Raw genomic sequence first — 21,997 nt, forward strand, 5'->3', positions numbered from 1 at the left:
TTGCGGACGATAAGAGCAGGACTGGATAATATGGTACCTTTTCAAAATTGAGCTAATTGTAATCAGAATAAGTTTCAGTCAAAATATTGCTGCATGAAATAATTAACCGATGGCATTTTGATGCATGCAAGGGCAAAGATCACTGAAACATGAGGCTCAGGGGTGACTGCAGGTGTAAATTGTTGGTACAGTTTATTGACAAAATAATTAAAATAAATGTGGTACTTCTATTTCTAGTTTGATCTGATTGAAGTTCACACAGTGAGACAAAAAGGTCAATGCGTCTTTTTATTCAGTTTATGTCGACGTCTGGTTTCATCTGTTCATAAAGTCTTAAACATTTGAAAGCGACGTATGTGTGGAAGTATCAGTGAACTTCAAAACAACGTGACATGCTGCCAAGGTGCAGCCAGGTCATGCTGGCTTTGCAAACTCACACACACACACACATGCACACGCACACACACACACGCGTGCAACTTACAAGAGCTAAAAGACTGAACCCATCAGCTGCAAAGAGAACACAGTTATGCTCATTCCTTTTTTTTGTATGTTCACTAAAGTTTATTTGACAAAAGTCAGTTAAGTAACAAAGCTTTGTCTGGTGCTTCTGTTTATGGTTATTTTTAATGTCCTTTGTAATTGATTGCAACATTAAAACTGAGGATTAACTAAACCAGGCAGCAAAATCTATAACTAAACTGATAAATTATAAAGGTGAAATAAACATGGTTGTATCCCATTAAAAGCTGCTTGCTACATAATGTCAGATTTTACCAGATGGGGTTTTAATGCAACTTTTAATTTCATTTCATTTAATGACAAAAAATAAAGTAATCAGCTAACTAACAGTGATTGTCATCTGACACATTCACATCATTCTTTTTTTTTATTTCTCTCATCCTGAACAGACATGAGCTTAGTTCCATTTAAGTTTATTATTTTTCCAGTTCTGAAAACATGCTGTTTAAGCGCTTTTTGGTTGTATAAGACTAGAGGATGCTTAATATCATGGCACAAAGTAAAAATTAAAGCGTTTTAAGGTTTTGTAGATGAAAACACAGTTATGCTGTTCAGTTTTTATCACCTTGTGTGTTGAAACTTTGGGACTGAACGCCTCTTCTCCTTCTGCACTGGACGTACTGAGGCTCTTCATCCTTTCTGCAGCTTCCATCCTCCTCCTCTCCATGTCTTCCCTCATCTTTTTTCTTTCCTCCTGAATGGAATTCCAAAACACTCGATCACATCATGTTGTGCAGCACCGTCTCATAAGAAACACAACCAGCATTTTCCTCCCTGAACGTTCCTCAGTGAAGTCGTCATTTCCAAAGTATTCTGACTAATATAAAAGCAGTTTATCACAAACAGTGATGAGGGAGTTGTGTTTACAAATCAATGTCTACTCAGAACTTTTCAGTTTCTTTAAACTTAACTTTAACAAACTAAAACTTTATTTTTCTTTTCAAAGGAAGTTTGAAAAAAAAACTTCCTTTTTGGTTTTACTTTGAAAGCTGTTTTACTTTAACAGCTGCTCCTTCTTACAGAAACACAACCTAAACTCAATTCACCCCGAAAGTTTCACAATTTGATTGTGCTGATTTACTGAAAGATTGACTATCTTTGAACTGCCTTGTTGCTGAAATGTGCGGCATTTTTTGGTTGATCTCTACCAAAAGATATCCGACTTTACTTGATATAGACAGAGAGATGATGCATTTCCTCCTATTCTGTAAATATCTACATAAAACCAAAGGATCGTAGTTTTTATTTCACTGCTTTCACCTCCTCAGCAACCAGCTGCTGCTTCTCCTCCTCCTCCCTCTGGCGTTCCTCTTCCTCACGAGCTCGCCGTCTCTCCTCCCGTCTCCTCTTCAGCTCTTCCAACTCCTGCTCGGCCTCAAACTGCCTGTGTCTGATTTGCTCCAGCTCCTGACTCTCCTTCTCCTGCAGGCTCTGGCGGATCCTCTCCAGTCTCTGCTCGGCCTCCAGAAAGGGCTTCGCCTCCTCTGACTCCACAGATTGTCTGCATACGACACAAATATCTTGGTTTAGGTTCTGGAGCACATATAGGACTTATTTACCAAACAAATAATTAAACAAGTAATCTGAGTTAATTATTTTATGAATCTTTAGTCCCAAAATAACTACTTTTGCCCTTCTAAACAGAATTATGATCAGAAGAATATTGGTGATATTTGTGTAGGTTATGCTGTCCAGGAAGACCAAATCAGTAACATTTTATTTGACGGGGTGTGCATCAGACTGACATGACACTATCATAAACATAAAAACAGTTGTAAGGACAAGAAGAAGAATTTATGAATATTTATGACTGTTGTCATGGAAGTGTCATTCAGTAAATAATGACACTTTTAATGCAAAGTTGCTCTAAAAGTTGCATTAAAAGTTTATTAAAAGTTCAAACTTTATTCACAGAATTACATTTCCATGACAACAGTCATAAATATTCATAAAGTCTTCTTCTTGTTCATAACAGTTCATGTTTATAATAGAGTCATATCAGACTTATGAACACCCCTTCAAATAAGGTGTTCAAATAAAATCTATTTTTTTCATGGTGCATAAATTAAAAGCGTTATGTTTGGACTATTTTCTCTCACACACACACCTGCTGGATCTGCTCCTCTGGTTCATGACAGATGTCACTTCCTGGCCAGCTGGGCCACTCTTTTGGCTGTTGTGTTTTGGCTTCTGACACAGGAAAACCTTGGACGTGTAGGATACTTTAAGTTCTTTCTTTTTCGCTTCCTGTTGGTAAAATGTTAGAAAAAAATACTATTTGAACATATCAGATATTTTTGTGTGTACAAGACATTAAAAATCTTGATCAAATATGTTTTCAAGTTTTTTTTTTGCATTTAAAATTCAAAATGTTCTTTTTAGCAGCAATGTCTGATTTTCGTTGGTTAATTTTAGTCAAGTTGTATTTATTATTACTTTTGTCTATTTCAAGTTATTTCAGTGATCATTTCCATTATTTCATAGAGGCGTGCCAACAATTTGCCCACATGTTTAAAACATTTGAGCTCAACCTTGTTTCTCAGAGTAACTGAAGGAGCTTTTGCTTGTTGTCTTGTTTTTTTATCTGTTAGTTTCTACTAACTACAGCTTCAGAGTTTCTATGTTGAGCTGTGTTTCTGTCCAGGCTGAAGACACTAAAGCCCCTTTTTAAGATCTCTTAATGTTAAAGGAGAGTTTTCCTTCTCACTGTTGTCAAATACATGCTGCTAACTATGCTAACTATGCGTTTGTGACTCTGGGATCCACCGCTGACTGTGGCTACATGCTCGTTTTGATCAGCTAGTTTTGACAAGCTAAACTTGACTGTTTTGTCATGATCAAGATGGAATTTATAAAACAATTTTTTTAGTCTGTTGGGTTGGACTAAATTAACACATTTTAACTATTGATTTTTTTATGTGATTTTAAAAGACGATTGTTGAGGATTTGTACTAAATAATAAAACTGAGTTTAATTGAATTGAATTAAATTAGTGGTAGAGAGCTACATTGTGTTTCTCACAGCACTTTAAATCTAATAAAGATCTCTCTGATTCTGTGATCAGTTTAGTCTTTTACTTGATAATTTTAGAAACAATAGATTACTGACATTATCACACAAAAAAATAGAAACAGAAAAAAAATTTCTTAGCAACTTCAGGAATCCTTGTGACTAAGGAACCAAACACTAATGTTTCATACAAAACTCTTACCTCTATATTTGGCCTTTGAGTCTCTTGTTTTGTGGAAAGCAGCAGTTTGTTCTTCTTCATTCCCTCCCTCTCCTTCACTCTCCTGACGTCTTCCTCGTAATCGTTCCTTATCTCTGCCTCCATCCTGATGCTGTCAGCATCTTCCTGATCTTGTCTTTGAACTCGACTGAATGGCGTCGAAGCAGCGTGAGCAGCCTTTTTGGCTACATTGTTCTTCATAAAGACATTTTCTTCTTCTTCTTCTCCATCCTGAATGAGCTCCTGCAGTCGCTGTTGTCTTTGTTTTTCTCTGCGCTGAGTCCAGTCACTAAAACCCTCATCCTCCTCAAGAGAAGGGGAACTGCTGGGTTTCAGTTCACGATCATACCTGAAGTAACAAGAGACAGTCATATAAATATGGTTCAACTATTTGGGTGGCACCCTTATCACCATGTACCTCTTAAAGGGGCAGTGTTATGTGCTTTTAAGACATATAGTGTCATTTTATAACACAATCAAGTAACTATATTAACTGGCGTTGTTGTAAGAATATATGACTTAAAAGAAGCTTAATTGCATAATTTAACGCCTTGAAATTGGGTCTCTTTAAAAACTCCTGCTCTTTCTGAAACTCCTCCTTCATAGAAACACAGTAATTAAAAATAAAAAAAAACTCTTGTTTTTTGGTAAACAGTTTTGGAGGTAGGATGACATGGTGCTTTGGCTGTATCAAAACTGGTTCATTTAGCAAAACTGCAATGAAAATACTTTTTTCGCATCACACTGGTCACATGATCAACAACTACATGTTGTGGTTCACAAAGAAGATAACATGAAGTAGTTGGAGGATCATGCCATCACGTTTCTTAATGACTTGTTCACGTGTGATTTCAACTATGCTTCTTATTATACAATTATGAGACTGAGTGTTTTTCAACATCAGACTAATGAGAAAGTTTTGCATAGATTTGTTTATGACTCAGAATACTTATAACACATTTAGAAACACTGTTAACAGGGAGGCTTTGAGTTATTAGCTAGACCTTTTTCTCAAAGCTTTTGTAAGAACTATAACTACATTCCTAATAGTAAATATGAACAAGCACCCAGGAATTCATCTAAATATTCATATATCTAAGAGTATTAGCTGATTTTAGTGCCAGACATCCTTTCCTTTTTGAAAGGATGTCTCTTTCAAAAGGAGACATCCTTTCAAAAAGGTCACAAGGTTCAGCAACATTTATGGATTCAGAGATAGGAAGAGTTGGAAACTTTTTGAATAAAAAGTCAAATAAGCTAGCACGTTATGGTACTTCTGGCTTGAATCAGAGCTGTCCACGAGCTACCAACCTGAACTGTTACATGCATGATGGTATGATGTCTTATTCTGCCACCTTTAATCAGTTTAATCTGTTTCCTGTTGAAAATAAGTTCTGAGTCTCCAGGGGGTGACAGGAGAATTTTGCTAACATTCCACAGATGATTAGATTGTTTGGTCACCCAGTAGAACCCTAAAGTCTCTGCTTGATTCCTGATAAAGTAGCAAAACTAAAATACCAACAATTCTGTTTGGGTGTCACTAAAACTGCTTTGAGGTCTCTGAAGTGTTTCCTTTCTCTGGCTGTTCATTTAGCCAGTGGAGTAACTGTAAGCTGTCATTCCAGCAGATGCTTATTACACTAGAAAAACGATCACAGACTAATTATTAAATCACCACAAAAAGCAAATTACAAAATCTCCCATCTAACCACAACTTAAAAGGGAACATTACATCACTGCTGCATCTACACAATAGGTATGGAAATGACAGGCTTGCAGCGGCAGAGTTACCTAATGTTGTTAATCACCACAATTTCAGGCCGGCTGAGCCTGCCATGAGACGGAGAGGGTGTTGGAGGTGAAAGCAGTAATTTACAGGCCTTAAATTTCAGGTCTCCTGAGACACCACAGGCTGTGGCATGGTGATGCTTTTTCTCTTGAGACATTCTTTGCATGTTATGTAATGAGAAAGCAGCTGCATGTCGCTCTTCAGATCATCATCATCACGGTGCTGGGGAGAGAGACTGTTTGCTGCTTCTCTCAATGAAAGTACTTGTTCTTAAGTTATCAGTAAAAGAAGGTAAAACAGCTAAGACTTTTTGACATTAGATGGATCCACAGATGTCCGGTAGGACACCGTCTCATTCTTTCTATGTTTGTTGTGGATTTCAAGGCGTTAAATCTGGAATTGTCTTTTAAGTCATATTTGAAATATATACAGCACTTTTATAACAACGGAGGGTAATATAGTAACTTGATTATGCTATAAAATGCCACTGTATGACTGAAAAATACTTTAAAAAAGAGGAAAACTATTGAGTGTACACATGTATATACATATCTTGTTCTTATAAGTCCTGTTTGGTTTTCAGTGAAACTCTTAACATTTTCTATTCAGCAGCCTGTTTGTGTGCTGCAGTTTTCTGCAGTTCATAAAATGTTTCACCTAGATGTATTCTGACCAAGTCAGGTTGCTATGACAATATAAAGGGCCAGATTAAATGTCCTTGTTAGCAATGCAGTTCCAAAAAGTTTGAATTTCCAGATTCTATGGAGGAATATTTCTGCCATAATCCAAGGGCAGGCATTTTCAGTCTGAAAGCAGGATTTCAGAAAAATTCCTCAATGAGGCTCAGTCCGCCAAACCCCAGAATAAATATGAATAAATATTTATTATTACAACGATTTAGTGGTTTGACAGTTTACAGAAAATCGTCTCAGTTTAAGCATGTTTTACATAACAAACAAAGCAGCGAAGTTAAACATTTAAGCAACAATGTATTAATGAAAGTTACCCTGAGAGGTCTGGATCTGTTCCTCACAACACACCCACAGGAAAATATTTGAAAAACTACATATAAAAAGGAAAACTCAGCCAGGAGACATCCTAATCAATATCCAGTATTGATTAAATCTAATCTGACTGTTTTAGATAAGGAGAAGTAACAGCTTCCTTTCAGCAAAGCTCCTCCTGGAGTCTCTAACGCAGGGACCATGCAAAGAGGCAGTTGCTGATCAGAATATAGAAAATATTATATTTCATATTTCACCTTAATTGAAACATTGACATTCTCCCAATGTACTAGGCAAATCGTAATCATCAAAAACATTAAAAACATAATCAAAATGTTGAAATTGTGCAAAAACAAAATGTATAAAACGGTGAAGTGGATAAAAACTGATTCAGTTCAGTGAGCATCAGCATTTCCTTCACTTATCTCAGTTTGCATTACAATAACAGGAGCAAAATGAGAAGCTCATTTTTGACAGTAGGTGCCACTTTTCCTCACTCTATCTTGGAAACAAACATGTATTTATGTTCTGAATGTATTAATTCTAGTTACCTGCACTTGAGTTTCTCTGATGATTTATGTTAACTTTATATGAAAGTATCATGTTTACACTGTCAAATGGAGAGTTTGAATAAAGAATCTTGATCAAATTGAGCTATTGTGTTGAATGACATATTTTACATTAAGGTTTGAGAGAGTGGGCAGGAGTAAAGGCTACTTCATGACTTCTAGAATTATGTTTCAACAACTTTATTACATAGGCCCCATCTAACCTTGTTACTGTGACGTCAGTTTGATTTGATTGATATAACCATTTGTTTGCTAGAGAAGTCTGCAGTCTGATTAATAATCTATCAAAGTGGAAGTCAAACTTGACCGTCTCTTATAACATGAATCAAATGCAGTATGAAGAAGACAGTCGGTTTTGTTGTGTGTGCTCACGTGTGCCTCTCCTCTGGCGCCTCGCTCTCTGGTGACGAGTCTTCCGGTGTTGAGCCGCTGTTCCGTCGGCGAAAAGACTCCCGAGCCTTTCGGCGACGTTCCCGCTCCACTTCTTCAGCATCCTCAATGCTCCTCTGAGCGGTGAGTCTGGAGAGAAGAAATACTACTGACGTTCCAGACATCGAAACGTCCCAGTGGCTTTATGTGAAAATGCTACGTATCTCATTTCAAACACTCCAAAAGGAGACTTCGCACGACTTCATTTTCATATATCAGTAACGAGTGGTTACAAAAAGGGCATTCACTAATGTAAGTGCTTCAATAGTTTTAATAAAATATGCAAAAAGACTGCTGGGAAACGTACAAAATGCAAGTTTATATCCACAGTATGCGTTGTGCTGTAAATTCCACATATCACATTTTAATGCATATCTAAAATCTTTTTTTTAAATGACGTGCTGCAGCTTTAAACAGAGGTTCGGTGTGAGAGTCACTACCAGGTGGAGCAGAAGCGGCGCTTCGTCTGTGAAATATTACTACCTGTAGCGCGTAGCGGTGGTTCAACAACGAGAACCGCCACTACAGCTCGAAGACTTGAATTATTTTTCAGGTTATTTGTTGAGCTTTCTGACCGTGATGCTAATCTGGGTGAGTGTCGGAAGTTGTGCGCTGCTTTACTGGCCTTTCCGGATGTCATTTTTTCCTGCGTTGAGCCTCGATGTAGCCAAACTCAGTCATGTGCTTGTTTTTTAAATGTCACATTAGATTCGTTGTGTTGATGCATTTTGACTTGCTTCAGCCCCGAGGTAATTTTCCACCGCAACACGCAAACTTCCCCGTTCACTCTCAGCGTTCTAGTTCCACATCACATTGCTTAGGTGTTACTGCTACGCGCTTGCGCAGTGTGAAGGAAAGAGGAGATCAGCTGCACACGCAGGCTGCAAACAGGTGATCGGCAACAAGAGACCGTGACTGGCGATCTCCGATCATACACTTTTTCACGGAAATCAGCCGATTATGATCGGTGGCCGATCGATCGGCACACCTCTAATATGTAACCATACAGCAGGAGTGTCAAACGCCTTTTTGTTTTGGGCCAAATCAAGATCATGAATTCTCTTAAAGGGTCGGTTGTGACGGGATGTATTGATTAAAATATCAATGGATTCTTAAAATTAAATAATATTGAACATCTTTTCAGTCCTTCCAGGATGTCACAATTGTCTTGTGGTTTTTCGCAATAAAAATCAAAGTGATTGTGGTACTAATTTGGAAATATTTTAGATATTTCCACTTATTTATGACCTTAAATGCAACTTTTTATTGCTTGCTGAATAGATTGTGGACTACAATCAATTAAGGCTGAGGCAGTAAGAACGTTTTTGACCATTTTTGCAATAAAATACCAATATTAGTGCAAAAAAGTGTGCGGATTTGTTGATTTTGCTCGAAATTCACAAGAAACTGGAGGGACTGATGGATGAAATTTAGCAGTAAAAGATAAAAACTGCATTGATTTGATTGATAAAATAATATTACATAATATTTAAGCACAATTAGTCGAGAATCTAGAGGGTCACATGAAAAGCTATGGTGGCCCAGATCTGGCCTCAAGTTTGACACATGTGCCACAAGAGGGTTACGTTTCCTGAAGCTGAACGCCCAATCATTAACATTCAACTGAACATCTTTTAGCTCCACCAAAGTGTTTTGCTTTAGCAGGAAGGGACGAAGGGGAGGTGGAGAGGCCAGAGCACAGCCGGGTGTAGATGAGTTGGGTGTCATCGGTGTGAACAGTTGAACGGAAAATCAGTGGGATTTTTTTGTATTGTGAGAACAGCAGGAAGCAGAGGCATCAGGCCAGCTCAGATCATTTACAAGTAAAAGCCACACATTACAGTCATGACACAATGAGCTGGAAGTAGAGAAAATATTTTTTTTTGTTCTGTCAATAAATCATTTCATGACAGAAAACAGAAGAAAGTGCTGTTTCTCCAGCTGGATGTAATAGATCAGAACTACATCAGATCAGACTGATTTCATGAAGAAAACATTCATTAGTGCAAGTTCAGATATTTTATTTTTATGTTTGAATTGGTCAAATAATTATTTTTATTTCACTATGTTCTCACCTTGCATATTCTCTCGTAGTTATGGCTGAGGTATTTTGTCATGCTTGGCAGCATCCAAAACCTACTAAATTTAAATGATAAATCTCTAAACTGGCAATTTTAATCAAAGTTGTTAAAGGTATTTTAACTTCCTTCAGCTGCCTTTTTTTTCTTCCACAAAATCATTCTTTGTTTCTCTTTCTTGTACCATGTAATTACTGCATAGAGATGGAGATTTTAACCTTGTTTTCCAAAACGGGGCTTAGCATACACAGCTCATGCTGATGTTGCCATTGCAGTGACTTTAAACAAACTACTTCTTTGGCTTTTCTGTATTCTTCCTTTGTAAACCAAAACCAGAGGCAAGAACGGACACGCACTGAGCGTTTCCTCAAATAATGGTTGATGAAGTTCCCTTGAGCCAAGCCATGGACGTCAATACAGTCCACACCAGATTAGGATTTACCTGGAAGGACACATCCAGCTTTTAAGAGCAGAATTCAGCTAACGATTAAAATTAATTCATATGAATTCTGAGGTAAGATCAGGAAGTGACCGTCGGTTTGAGTTTATTTGAAGCCGCGTTCCTCAGTTTGAGATGGCAGAAAGTTACAACATACTGCAGGTCAGAGGTTGATGTCTTCATTTGCTTTCCATGGTTTATTTTTGGGTACTTTCATTAAATACTAAGAAAGTTACTGAAAAAAGAAAATAGTTGAACCAACTTAATTAAATTGCTTCAATTGGTAACAAGAAATACAATTAAGTTTATCCAACTTAATTTATTATTAAGTGTTACTGAAATAATTTAGTTTACTTCAAATGAAGAAGTAAACTAGTAAAGTATATTTTTAAAAGTTTTTTTTTTTTTGCTCTAGTGGCCTTTATTTAAGAGGAGTTAGACAGGAAAGTGGGTAATAAAAGATGGGGAAGACATTCGGCAAAGGTCATCAGGCCGGGAATCGAACCTGTGACAGCCATGTCAAGTACTAAGACCTGCTTATGTGAGTTGTGCTCTAGTGCTGTGCCACAGTTGGTACAGGATCTGTCCCTGGTGAAGCTTAAGTTATGACATCAGATGTCAGGATACGAATGCGGCATTGAAACTTAATTGTTTCAAGTCAAAGCAAAGGTCCTTTAAGTTGAGGGGGGAGGTTGAGCAGTCAGAACTGAAATGCTCAAAAACTTGTTCAGTGCTCGTTCCATCTTCAAATCATTGTGTCACTTGTGCACCACAAATGTCTTCTCATCTTTTTGAACACATTGCGAATGCTTTTGGACATCATGCAAGTGAATATGTCCAATTCTTTGCGTTTGCGTTTTCAGTTGCTCATGTCATGTTGATCATCATCCTGTGTTCTGGTCAGAGACGAGCCAAGGCTGCCAGCAGTTTGTTCAGCATCATCTTCCTTCTTACTTGTTTATTTGCCATCATTTTTATTGCTTATTGTCTCTTGGTGTTCCTTCCTCAACATACTTTTCACATCTGGCTAGCCTTCTTATTACTCCCCCAGCAGGTGACTCTATTGTTCATGTCTATTCGGACAGTAAGGAAACAAAGACAAGACAGGAGTCTGACGGTTCTTCAGAGCCTCGCTGTGTCGTCGGAGCAAAATTGGTTACTTGGCAGATTTGTTTCATAACACATCCATACACACATGAGGGATAAGAACTGCCAGCAGCCACTTAAAGCCTTTTGCTCTGTCTGCACATGTTGAAGAGCAACACAAGAGGAAAAGGGATCACAGTCAGGAGGGAAGAGGTTGAGGGTATTATACCTCAGCTGCTCTTTTGTAATCTCTCACGCTGTCATCAGGTGGATGAATGGATTGAATGATACAATAATAACAAGGTTTAGCATTCAGCCTGAAAGCCCTCCAGCCTCTGTGGTGCAGACGGGCATGGTGGGAACACGTTACAGATGAAGTCACTGTGCTGCAGGAACAAGTCAGAACAGAGAGATGCAATGAGTCACTGCAGCTCCAGAACATAAATCAACAGGTGGGTTCAGAAGCCACAACAACAAGTCAGACTCCCACTTGTCTTTATTCTATCGATCACCTGGGCGAAATTACTGAAACTGAATTATGTTCAACTTTACATTATACTCAGACAAACAATATGAGGAGACCATGAGGCAGGACAACAAAAACACTTTGAGGTATCTTGGCACAACACAGAGTTATTTGATTTCATCTATGAGAAATCATAGATGATTTCTCATAGATGAGAAATCTGCTCATGTTTGGAGCAGAAACAAACATGAGCGTTTGTTTTTTCCTTTTTTTTGAGAGAAAAAACTTGACCTTGCAGTTTGCACTAAACATGTTCAAAGATTTTTTTTAATAAAATTATTGATATTTCAAACCCAACCTGGGATGCGTAGCCCAAACAACTGACTGCTTTGTGTCACTTTGACATGGAGCTAATGTTGCTACTAGAGATGAGTCGATCAGGTTTATTCCTGCCGATACCGATCACCCATGAGGGCCGATCACCAATACCGATCACATAATTATTATTATTTTTTTTTTAGCATAAACACTACCAGTTACATTATGTGGAAAAAGGAACCATGAATTCACCTTAATTTAGACAAAAACTTGTTTTTAATAACTTTTTCCAAGAAGAAAACTAAACAAAACAGACATTGTGCAAATTGTACTGCTATCGCTAATACTATCTTTAACAGACTGATAACATATGAAGGCTCTGAAGAGGCTAAATAATGCAAAGAGTCAAAATAAAAATTCAAGTATAAAACTTAACAGTCAAAGGCAAATACAGGTTCCATTACAATAAACAATCCTGAATTACTGAATGAAAACTTCCTGTTAGCATGGCGGCTAGCTGATTACTGCTAGTTCTGAGTGGCTGTTTCTGACTGAGTGGAGTAATTATGCAGAACAGAGAAGAGATCGATTATTTTTTTAGAGATTATCTGTCTCATGTTAGGACAGCGAAAGTTTTAATACATATGTAAAATGTATTTTTTTAGGTTAGATGCTGCAGCTTTAAGCAGAGGTTCGGTGTGAGAGTCACTACCAGGTGGAGCAGAAGCGGCGCTCCGTCTGTGAAATATTACTACCTGTAGCGCGTAGCAGCGGTTCAACAGCGAGAACAGAACCAGTGTCTTACATCGCAGCTCGAAGACTTAAATAATTTTGCGGGTTATTTGTTTAGCTTTCTGACCGTCATGCTAATCCGGGTGAGTGTTTGTAGCTGTGCGCTGCTTTACCTGCTATCTGATCCTCCATATGTCTTTTTTACTGCAGTGAGCCTCGATGTAGCCAAACTCCGTCAAGTATGGCATTGTTTTTATGTCGTATTAGCTTCGTTGTGTTGATGTATTTTGACGTGCTTCAATTTTCCCCCGCAACACACTAGCTTCCCCATTCACTCAGTGCGTTATAGTTCCACATCGCTTAGGATTTGTTGCTGCGCGTTTGCGCAGTGTGAAGGAAAAAGGAGACCAGCTGCACAGACAGGCTGCGAAATGAGAAGCAGGTGATCGGTATCGGCAACAAGAGCCAATGATCGCCGATCACCGATCGTGCACTTTTTCATTATTTACCTCAGTCCTTGTACGTTTGCCTCTGTCCTTGCACGCACAAGGGTTAATGAAGACAAAATATGGAGAGTTGAGGGAGGCCCATGCTCTCGTCACTCATCAGTCCACCTCCCCCAAACACATTCCAGAATGTCTTATCTCTTTAGACACACTGAGGCAACCCACACATGAGTTAGGGATTCAGTCTTAGAGGTCACAGATCTGCCCCTGAGCCAGCCTGACAAAGAGCTGATTAAAAGCAGTTCAGGTCTGCTTGCATTCCTGCCATGACCCCATCCCATAACAGCAAGCCCTTGTGACCGCTTCTTCAGTCGCACAATAAAAAACCTGCAAAGAATCTGAGACCAAATAAAGTCTTTCCAAAACAACAGCAGCAATAGTTAAAAATGAAGATCGTGCTCTAAACACCTCCAATGTCCCTCTAACAAATATTTAAGAGATCAGAGATGATTACTTATTTCATACCAACAGATGTTCAAAACTATTGGGACAGGCCTTTAAGAATGTCTTTTTTATGAGCAAGGTTCAGGTATTGTTGTTTAATCTCAGTAATTCAACTGCACATGAAAACCCTAATTTTTACTGCATGAAAAAAGTTAACAGATTTGAGTTGTATTTCTTTCTTCTTTTTATTTCACACCTTTGGTTGAAATACATTCAATGAGGGACTTTTTGAACAAGTCTCTGACATCTGTCTAATATTTGAATGATTTCTTTAATGTGCAGCAGGTTTCATCTCAATTAGATCAAGATCCGGGTTTTCTGGACTTTCCATTTCAGAATTGTGTTTGATGGATTTCCTGAACATTTTGTGCCATTACCATGTTTTACTTCCTGTGTCCAGATTGACTTCTAGATGGTTTAGTATTTTCCTCAACTACCTTTTTTACACAGTGAAGTTAATGTTAGTTTCTTTGATGGGGAGCTGACCAGGTTCTGCCGCAGCGGTAGATCACCAAACCCAACAATAAGACTTCTTTGAATTCCTTCTTTGACTCATAAGCTGTTACAGTCTACCAAACTAAATGTCGGAGGTTCTACTGAAATGGTTTATTATTCATGTGCACCTAAAATGACACACCAGTGTATACTTCTAGCTATTTAAAATGGCAATAAATGTGGGAATGTCCAAATTTAATCCTGAGCAGAATTGCTTTGGTATTGGACTTTGTGTCACAGAAACAAAAAAATGGGTATATTTGGATATAATTATACTACTGGTGAAACATTATGATATCTATCCATGTGTCCAAATTTGATAGAAAAAAAGGATTTTTCACATTTTTTACATCCTTCAAATTTGTACCAAATATTAGAAAGAAAGATTTCAGTATAGAAGACAATTATAAACCAAAGAAACAATAAACATTATAGAGAAAGCACTACATGAAGTTTCTCAGAAGCAGGTCAAAAATGCCCAAACAACCTGAACTCTCTTAAGAGAAGTAAACATGACGAACAGTGCTGAAAAACCGCCGAGCAGTAAATTCTCTGATACAGCAGTGGGCTTGGAGTCACTCTCTAGGCATTTGGTGTGATGTCATGGTTTCTGTCTGCACCTCCGAACAGAAGAGCCCATCTTCTGAGTAAACGATAAATCATGATGAGAGATCCAAACACTGCCAGCTGTTATCTTGAAGCCTTGTGACATTCTTCCAGTGACTCACCAATTACAAAACCTCAACAGAGACAGAGGCAAGAATCAAACCGTCAGCATTCATTCTGATTCAGAGGACAATCTGGAGTAACTTTATGAGGACAGCAATTCACACATAGAACACTTTTAATGATGTCGGGTGGCAAAACGTTTTGCTGACCTATCGGAATGTTCATAAATACATTTTGGAAAACTGAGAATCATTGGAATGGGTGTTATAATATCATTTAATAAAAAAAAACAGGCTTACTGAGTTTATGGAAAGAAATTTAAATGTATGCTTTATTTATGGAACGAATCATGTTACATGGAATAAATAATGAATATCCATTCAAATGAATAATACGATTCATTATTAATAATGTAATCCTACTACTACTACTACAACACAGTGATTCTTGAGAATAGGGACAATATGGGTTTTAATTTTTCCATATTTTTTTTATTATTTCTCAACCTTATGTATTCAAATATGACAAATAATGTTTTGGAAATGTAAAGATGCTAAGGTGCAGGCTCCCAGTTGCAACATTTTTTTAAAAATTACATTTTTAATCGACCTGACCCAGAACTTTGTCATCAACATCTGACAAAAATAAATCTAAAATGATTTTTAAAATACCCTATTAGTGATATTTTACTCATTTTACAGACAAATGCTTCTCAAGAAACAAAATAAATATTATTTAAAACAAAAAACAACAAAAAGTCCATCTGACAGAGCTGAGTGCATGACGGAGTTGTCACAGAACTGAAGGTGGTGAAAAACTAGTGAGTAAAATGAAAAACTTGATACATGCAATTTATGTAAAATACATTAAAATGAATTAATTGCACATTTAAGTGAGATTTGACAACAATTTCACTTAAAGAGTCACAAAAACTGATGGAGTTGACATCTGACGGAGTTGACGAAATGCCAAACTACCTCAATTTATATGATGTTATTCTGAAGGAGGCCATATTTTAGCTCATCAGGTCCATGAAATCTTTACAGTATACAAAAATTAAGCATTTATTTCACAATATTTCATCAAAGTTTTGTAAATTGTCAGTTATGGTGTTGACATGCCATGGTTGTGACAAGCAACTTAGGAATAAAAAGAAGAAAAAACTAAAGAATAACATATGCTAACCAGAGCTAACTAGCCCTCTTAGCAAAGGAAGAGAAAGGAAGAGGTCATGGGGTCCTCAGAAGTTCTGGTGGCCCCCAATAATGCCTGATTTTTTTACATTCTTTTCATATCTGACGGTGTTGACAAAAACTAGGGACAAATTTCAATGGAGTTGGAAAATATATAAAAATGATTTTTAATTCAATTTATTGGTACTTTTATAATTATTTATATGACTACTTATACTTAATTGTCATATAATTTTAGTATGTCTTTAATTGTTTTAAACTATTATAATGTATTGAGTTCTGCCCCGGGACAAGGGATTTTACAGGCATCATCCACTGACTACAATGTTTAAAATAAAAAAATATCCAGCAAACACCAGGAAAATATACATTGTTGTGCTCACATGACCCAGGTTAGTTTAGTCAGACATTGAAAAAATTATATTTTTTGTATATTTTATTCAAATGTTGTGCTTTATCCATATGACCTGTTTTGTCCCTATTCTCAAGAATCAATGAACTAATAATAATAATAATAATAAATCCAGTAAATAATAGGGAATAAATAATGTTTATGAAAATAAAGCAATCTTTTTGTAACTCTACATTTGGTTGTTACCAAATCGATTATATATGATAACAACCTGAGCAAGAGTTTCTGTAATAAAAGTGTAAATTAGCAGCAATTCCTAAGAAACAGACTCTGGCTTATTTTCACCTAATGCAGAGCTAGTTGTCATCATGACAATCTGAATGTTCATAAATACATTTTGGAATTTAGCTGTTACATGACAGCTAGTGTTTGGCTACTGCTTGGGAGGAAGAGCATGGGGGTGTCATAAATAACAACAACCAGATGCAGATGGTGCAGGCAGTAAATCTAACTCTGGCTCAGTGGTCCCAGACCCCTGGTCCTCAGTGCTCTCGCTGTCCTGCCTGTTTCAGATGTTTCCCCACTAAAACACAGATGATTTAAATAACTGCAATACCTCCTCAGCATGCCTTCAATAGACCCTTTTCACAGTGACGTCAGACAATGGCCGCCATAACTCGAAACGGTGTATCTTTACTTCCGGTGTGATTTTGCCTCGGGAAACCTGACTGAACAATTCACGGATACTCATTATCTTAAGTATATAATAAAAGGTAAGGTTAATAATAACAGCATTTAAGTGTTAGATAGCTGTTATTACTCATTGTCAATCCACCATCCTCTAACTGTGTATAAAATAAACAACCTCCGATCGGAGAGTAAACCAGCTAGCAGCTGCTTGAGCCAGTTAAGAAACATACACCGCTGCCTTTCAGTGCTGTGTTGTTAAAATGTTTCACTAAAATCACTTACATCTTCCAACACTGTTGTTTAGAAAAGCATTTTAAATATTGATTTAAGCGCTATCTGCCAAATAATTTACATATTCTGATGTGATTCATAATTTCTCCATTTGTTTTGTTGTCCATCTTTCTCAACAGTAGCCGACCTAACAACCTACCATGTCTGAGATGGTCTTGTTCCTCTGTCCATGGCAGGTTCAGTCAATCAGCTGTGGGACATCTGCTGCCTAGTCAAACTATCATGGGTCTCTTGATTTAAAAGGAGAAACCAGTACAGAGCCTTCCTGCTCCTGCAAGTCACACTTCTTGGATGAACACTCACTACTTCTAGCAGCTGTTAGAAATGAAATCTTTGTGTATCTATTCTGTAATTAATATTTATATGTATCTATTAATAAATTGATGTGTAGAGTTCTGTAAAAACTATTGTAAACAACTTCTCTTGAGTAATCCACATATGTGCAACTTTTACATTTAAATTGCTAATTGCTTACACAACTGGCAACAAAGTATGTGGAGGAGAGGAAATGCTAAAATTAAAGCTGCCATTGTGGAACAAAGACATAAGGTTTGTGGCTGTTTCTTTAAAACCTCTATGTAATAATTATATTAAACACTGTACATGGTTACTACATTACACAAACATAATTACTACAGTTAATTTAAGTCATTGATAGAGAAAATGTATTTACAAAAGGCATATCATTTTTATTTCAACAGTATGTACTCAGGGTTTACAACTTAAGAAGACATCCATGTCCTTGGTGTGTGCCAGTCTGCAGTGAACTGGTGGATGACGGAGACAATGATATACTGTAGTGAGCAGTTTGAAGCAGAAGTCCCACCATGTGATCCACAGGGTTTTCCCAGCTGAGCACAAACTTCATGCACTTCGTTTCCACAGCAGAATCAAGTGTAATCTGTTAAAAGGGATATAAAGTTGTTATTCCTATGTTATCAATTTTCTACTGCCAAGTCTACAGCCACAGGAAAACAAAGTAAAAGAAACGTAACCTTCTAATCATAACATTTGATAAATATTCATTGGAGAAATGTGAAGTTAATTAGCTAATATAGATATATAGATGGATAACTCATCACATTTCTCCAATGAAACGTTAATATCTATCTATCTATCAAAGACAGCGTCTTCCTCCTCATGTCTTGATTGTAGCAAGAGTTTTAACTTCTCAGGACGTGGTGGAGCAGCAGGTGTTTGGCATAAAGGTTTTGGACTTGTGGCTACAGGTAATGTCGCTTCTTAGCGGGTGGTGAAACTCGCTAAGAAGCGTAAATGAGGAGGGTTTAATACGATCACGCATTTTACATGACGGGTGGCAACCCCAGTCTATACTATAAACATATGATTAAGATTAGAGCCTAAATACGTTTTATTTCCGAAACAGAAAGGCTACGTAATGTTAGCCAGCTAACAAATCACTTTTGCTATCCTAGAATATCAACTAACAGCTAGAAAAAAACCAAAACACGTACCTTCGTAGTCAAACTGGAATCAATCAGCGAGGAATTTGTCCAGTTTAGGTTATGTTGATGAAGAAAAACTGTTTGCAAATAGTGATATATCTTCAAATCATATTTGTGGCAGCTGCTTTAGAGTTCAGAAACAGCGTTAACTACACACACCGGAACTAAAGACACACCGTTTCGAGGAATAACGGAAGTTGTGTGACGTCATGTGAAAAGGGTCTATTGCGGCAGAGGTCTGTTAATCACCCATTCATTTAAGCCAGGTGTGCAGCAACAGGGAAACGCCTAAGACATGCAGAACCAGGGTTAGGGACAGCTGCTGTAGCTAACAGTAAATTAGCAACATTCACGACACGTTAAAGAAAATGACGTGACATAAATGAAGTTGACTGCCAGTGACAGAGGTTTGGGTGCAAGGATCTCCACAAACAGTGATCAGAGTTACAAAGAATGTAGTTTGTGGGCATTCAGAACAAGACAACTAAAAGAGGTTAAACCTATAAAATATCAACATGGGGCAAGTAAATATGCTAGTGTTGAGGTGAACATGCATTCCTGTACAATCAGGAAGACTGCACAATTTCAATTTTCATGTGCAAAGAGGAAAGTTTTGCTTAACTTAAACTCAACTTAAACTCATGAAGGTCAAACTAAAGTTTTGCACGAAAAATATAAACAAAGTCCAGGACTCATGGAATGATGTTCTTCGGATAGATGGGTCATTTCATACATTTGAAGAGCAAAATACTCATCAGAAGTCCTGGTATAGAGGCAACGTAATCCGTCACATGAGCAGTCATCATTGCTTGTTGTCACACTGGTGATGAATGGAATAGATGTTGCTGATTAACAACACCTCCACAACAGGAGTGTGTAAATTCTCATACCACCTGATTCAGACGGCATGGGACTCCTTTCATCAGGTAGAACTTTCCATGAGTCAAATTCATCTCATTCTGGCTCAAAACAACATGTTGGTACATTGACGTGAGATTTTATGACAGCAATCTGACTGTTTCCAAATGATTAACATGTAACTATGCCTTTCAGCGCATCACAAGTCTGCACAGGCTAAACACACATCAGCAGTGGGAGAATGTGGCTTTAAACAAACACGTGAGAAAGAAATTCAAACTATATGTTTGTTGTTTTGTTGTGATATCTGAGCCAAAAGCTTCCTTCAGAGACCTGGCTGACCACATCGTGGTCTCTTCTCTGTCCTCTGCTGTCTGCCTCCTACTGGATCTGGTTGTAAACAGGATCTCTCGCCATCAAAAGGCAGTCGCTTCTCTTCTGTGTCCCTTCCTTACTCTCCTAGAACAACTGAATCAAAGCAGTCATTGTCGTCCAAATACAATAAACATAAATATGTTTAAACTGAAGTGAAATCTTTTTAATCTTTTTACTGTTCTGTGTGAAATTTATACTTATTTTTGTTTATTGTTTTTGGCTGCAGATACAACAACACAGAAATGTAAGTTGACATAAAATGTAAATTAATTTAAACTAAAGCTAAGATGTATTAGAAAATAATTAACTTGACTAAAACAATCTTGTTAGATCTTTTGACTTGTTTCTGTCTTAGTTTGGTAAAATCCGTTATAACCGTTGATAGAATCTTTGTTAGAATGAAAAAAGTGAACAGAACTGAGGAAACCATGGGAAATGATTAAATCGTAACTTTAAGTAGCACCTCAAATGACCAGTCATGCTATGGCTGCAGGTGCAAAAATCATTTGAGTCACTGAAGATCCTGATAGATCCAAACTCAGAGAGGCAAACCCCAGAAAAAACGGGACATACCTCCATGAGCACACAGAAAACAACAGAGGGACTCAGGCAACCTTTCCCCTCTGACTCTGGTTAGTGACACCGTTTCCCAGAAAATCCTCTGGCATCTACTCTGTCTTAAATGTTTCAACTGAAAAGTCTCCATTGCCATCCTAAAACAAAAAGCACTTAGTGAGGTTTAATAATAAAATGATCAAGAAATAGATTCACTATTTACTACAAATATTAGCTTGTGGAAAAATACACTTAAATCCCCATGTGACCCAAGACGTTTCCACTAATCCCAGGGTTTCCACTAAAACAGATTGATTTTCCCATCAAACACACTCAAAATCTGAAAAAAAAAACCCAAAAACAAGCAAAATACATGACAAAACCTTTCAGATTTCTGATGATTGCTTAAAAACTGCCCAGCATGAAGCAAAAAGTCATGTTTACTCATGTTACCTCAGTCACTGTTTGAAATACATGTGTAGTTTAAACATTAACCTCAGTGGCTGTGCAGCTTTCTAAGACAAAGAGAAATGACCATGGGAAACTGCGATGTGTCCATCACATACCTCATTAGATTTTGCAAACCCTGTTTGCTGGAATTCCTCCTCAGCAGAGCATGGGACATGTTTGCCTCTTTTCTGCGTCTAGTTGTCCTCTTCTTGTTGCCTCGCACTGGTAAAAATAACAGAGATCACAGCAGATGCTGATATGGCTCTAAGATCAACCCCTCTGACAGAAGGTTTTTTTGTTCTGAAGTTGTACCAAGTTAAACAGCACTGAAGTGTGTGAGAATCTGGGTGTAAATGGTAAAATCTCTTTAAGCACACACATGCACACACACACACAGTCCCAACCCTTACAAAGCTTGTTGAGAATGCCAGAAAGGCTCAAAGGGACTAGCTCCTTTCTCTCATGGAGGCTGGACCTTTAGTCGTTACACTCCCCCCAGCACAAACACACACGTCACCCCTCCCTCTGTTCTACATGTGGTTTTCATTGAAGAGCAGCGGGATTCAGAATCCCTCTTCTCAGTCTGTATTCCATCTCTGTCTGCTATTCCTCCAAACATGTTTTTATCTATTCTATTCGATCTATTGTAATAATTTCTTATTGCCATGTTGCTTTGAATCCTGTCTGATGTTTTGACAGGACTAACGTTTGGTAAAAAAAAAAAAAAAAAACTAAACTAAAAAATCCTGCAGTCATTCAGTTTTCTGAAAACCTTTGCTAAGACATGCAGTGTAGATATATGACTGTAGCTGCAGAATGACTCAGAATTTCTTTGTTTTGTATCACACTTAGTGGACACCTGGTAATATACCACAAACCAAACATCAGCAGAGCAGTAAAGCCTGGGACCCATAAGAAAAAAATGCTGTTTTTCAGTTAGGGTTTAGGCTTAGAGCTAATAATTTTTTCAAAAACTAACATAATAAGCATAT

General features: G+C 37.5%; 1 protein-coding gene and 1 long non-coding RNA gene across 5 annotated transcripts in view; both read right to left on the bottom strand.

Moving 5' to 3' along the window:
* Window positions 1-21,587, bottom strand: part of lsp1a (lymphocyte specific protein 1 a) — a 37,549-nt gene extending 15,962 nt beyond the window's left edge. The window contains exons 1-7 of one of the 4 annotated variants that reach the window (XM_081607583.1): window positions 21,318-21,577; window positions 21,122-21,227; window positions 7,486-7,632; window positions 3,734-4,100; window positions 2,630-2,769; window positions 1,783-2,023; window positions 1,088-1,216 (exon numbers count right to left, since the gene is read on the bottom strand). In XM_081607583.1, coding sequence (XP_081463709.1) covers window positions 1,088-1,216; window positions 1,783-2,023; window positions 2,630-2,769; window positions 3,734-4,100; window positions 7,486-7,632; window positions 21,122-21,180 — 1,083 coding nt within the window. In that variant the 5' untranslated portion in view covers window positions 21,181-21,227; window positions 21,318-21,577. Of the gene's footprint in view, window positions 1-1,087; window positions 1,217-1,782; window positions 2,024-2,629; window positions 2,770-3,733; window positions 4,101-7,485; window positions 7,633-21,121 lie in introns of all 4 variants that reach the window. The other 3 variants (XM_081607584.1, XM_081607582.1, XM_081607585.1) reach the window with 3 other exon arrangements.
* On the bottom strand, window positions 17,970-21,113 carry LOC145551879 (uncharacterized). Its single transcript, XR_014087743.1, has 2 exons — window positions 18,777-21,113; window positions 17,970-18,202 (listed from the first exon to the last, which is right to left on the bottom strand). It is a non-coding gene; the product is annotated as an uncharacterized LOC145551879 (long non-coding RNA).
* Window positions 21,588-21,997: the final 410 nt, after the last annotated feature.

The sequence above is a fragment of the Poecilia reticulata genome, chromosome 6 (genome assembly GCF_904066995.2).
Source record: "Poecilia reticulata chromosome 6, P_reticulata-male-v2, whole genome shotgun sequence".
NCBI lineage: Eukaryota > Metazoa > Chordata > Actinopteri > Cyprinodontiformes > Poeciliidae > Poecilia > Poecilia reticulata.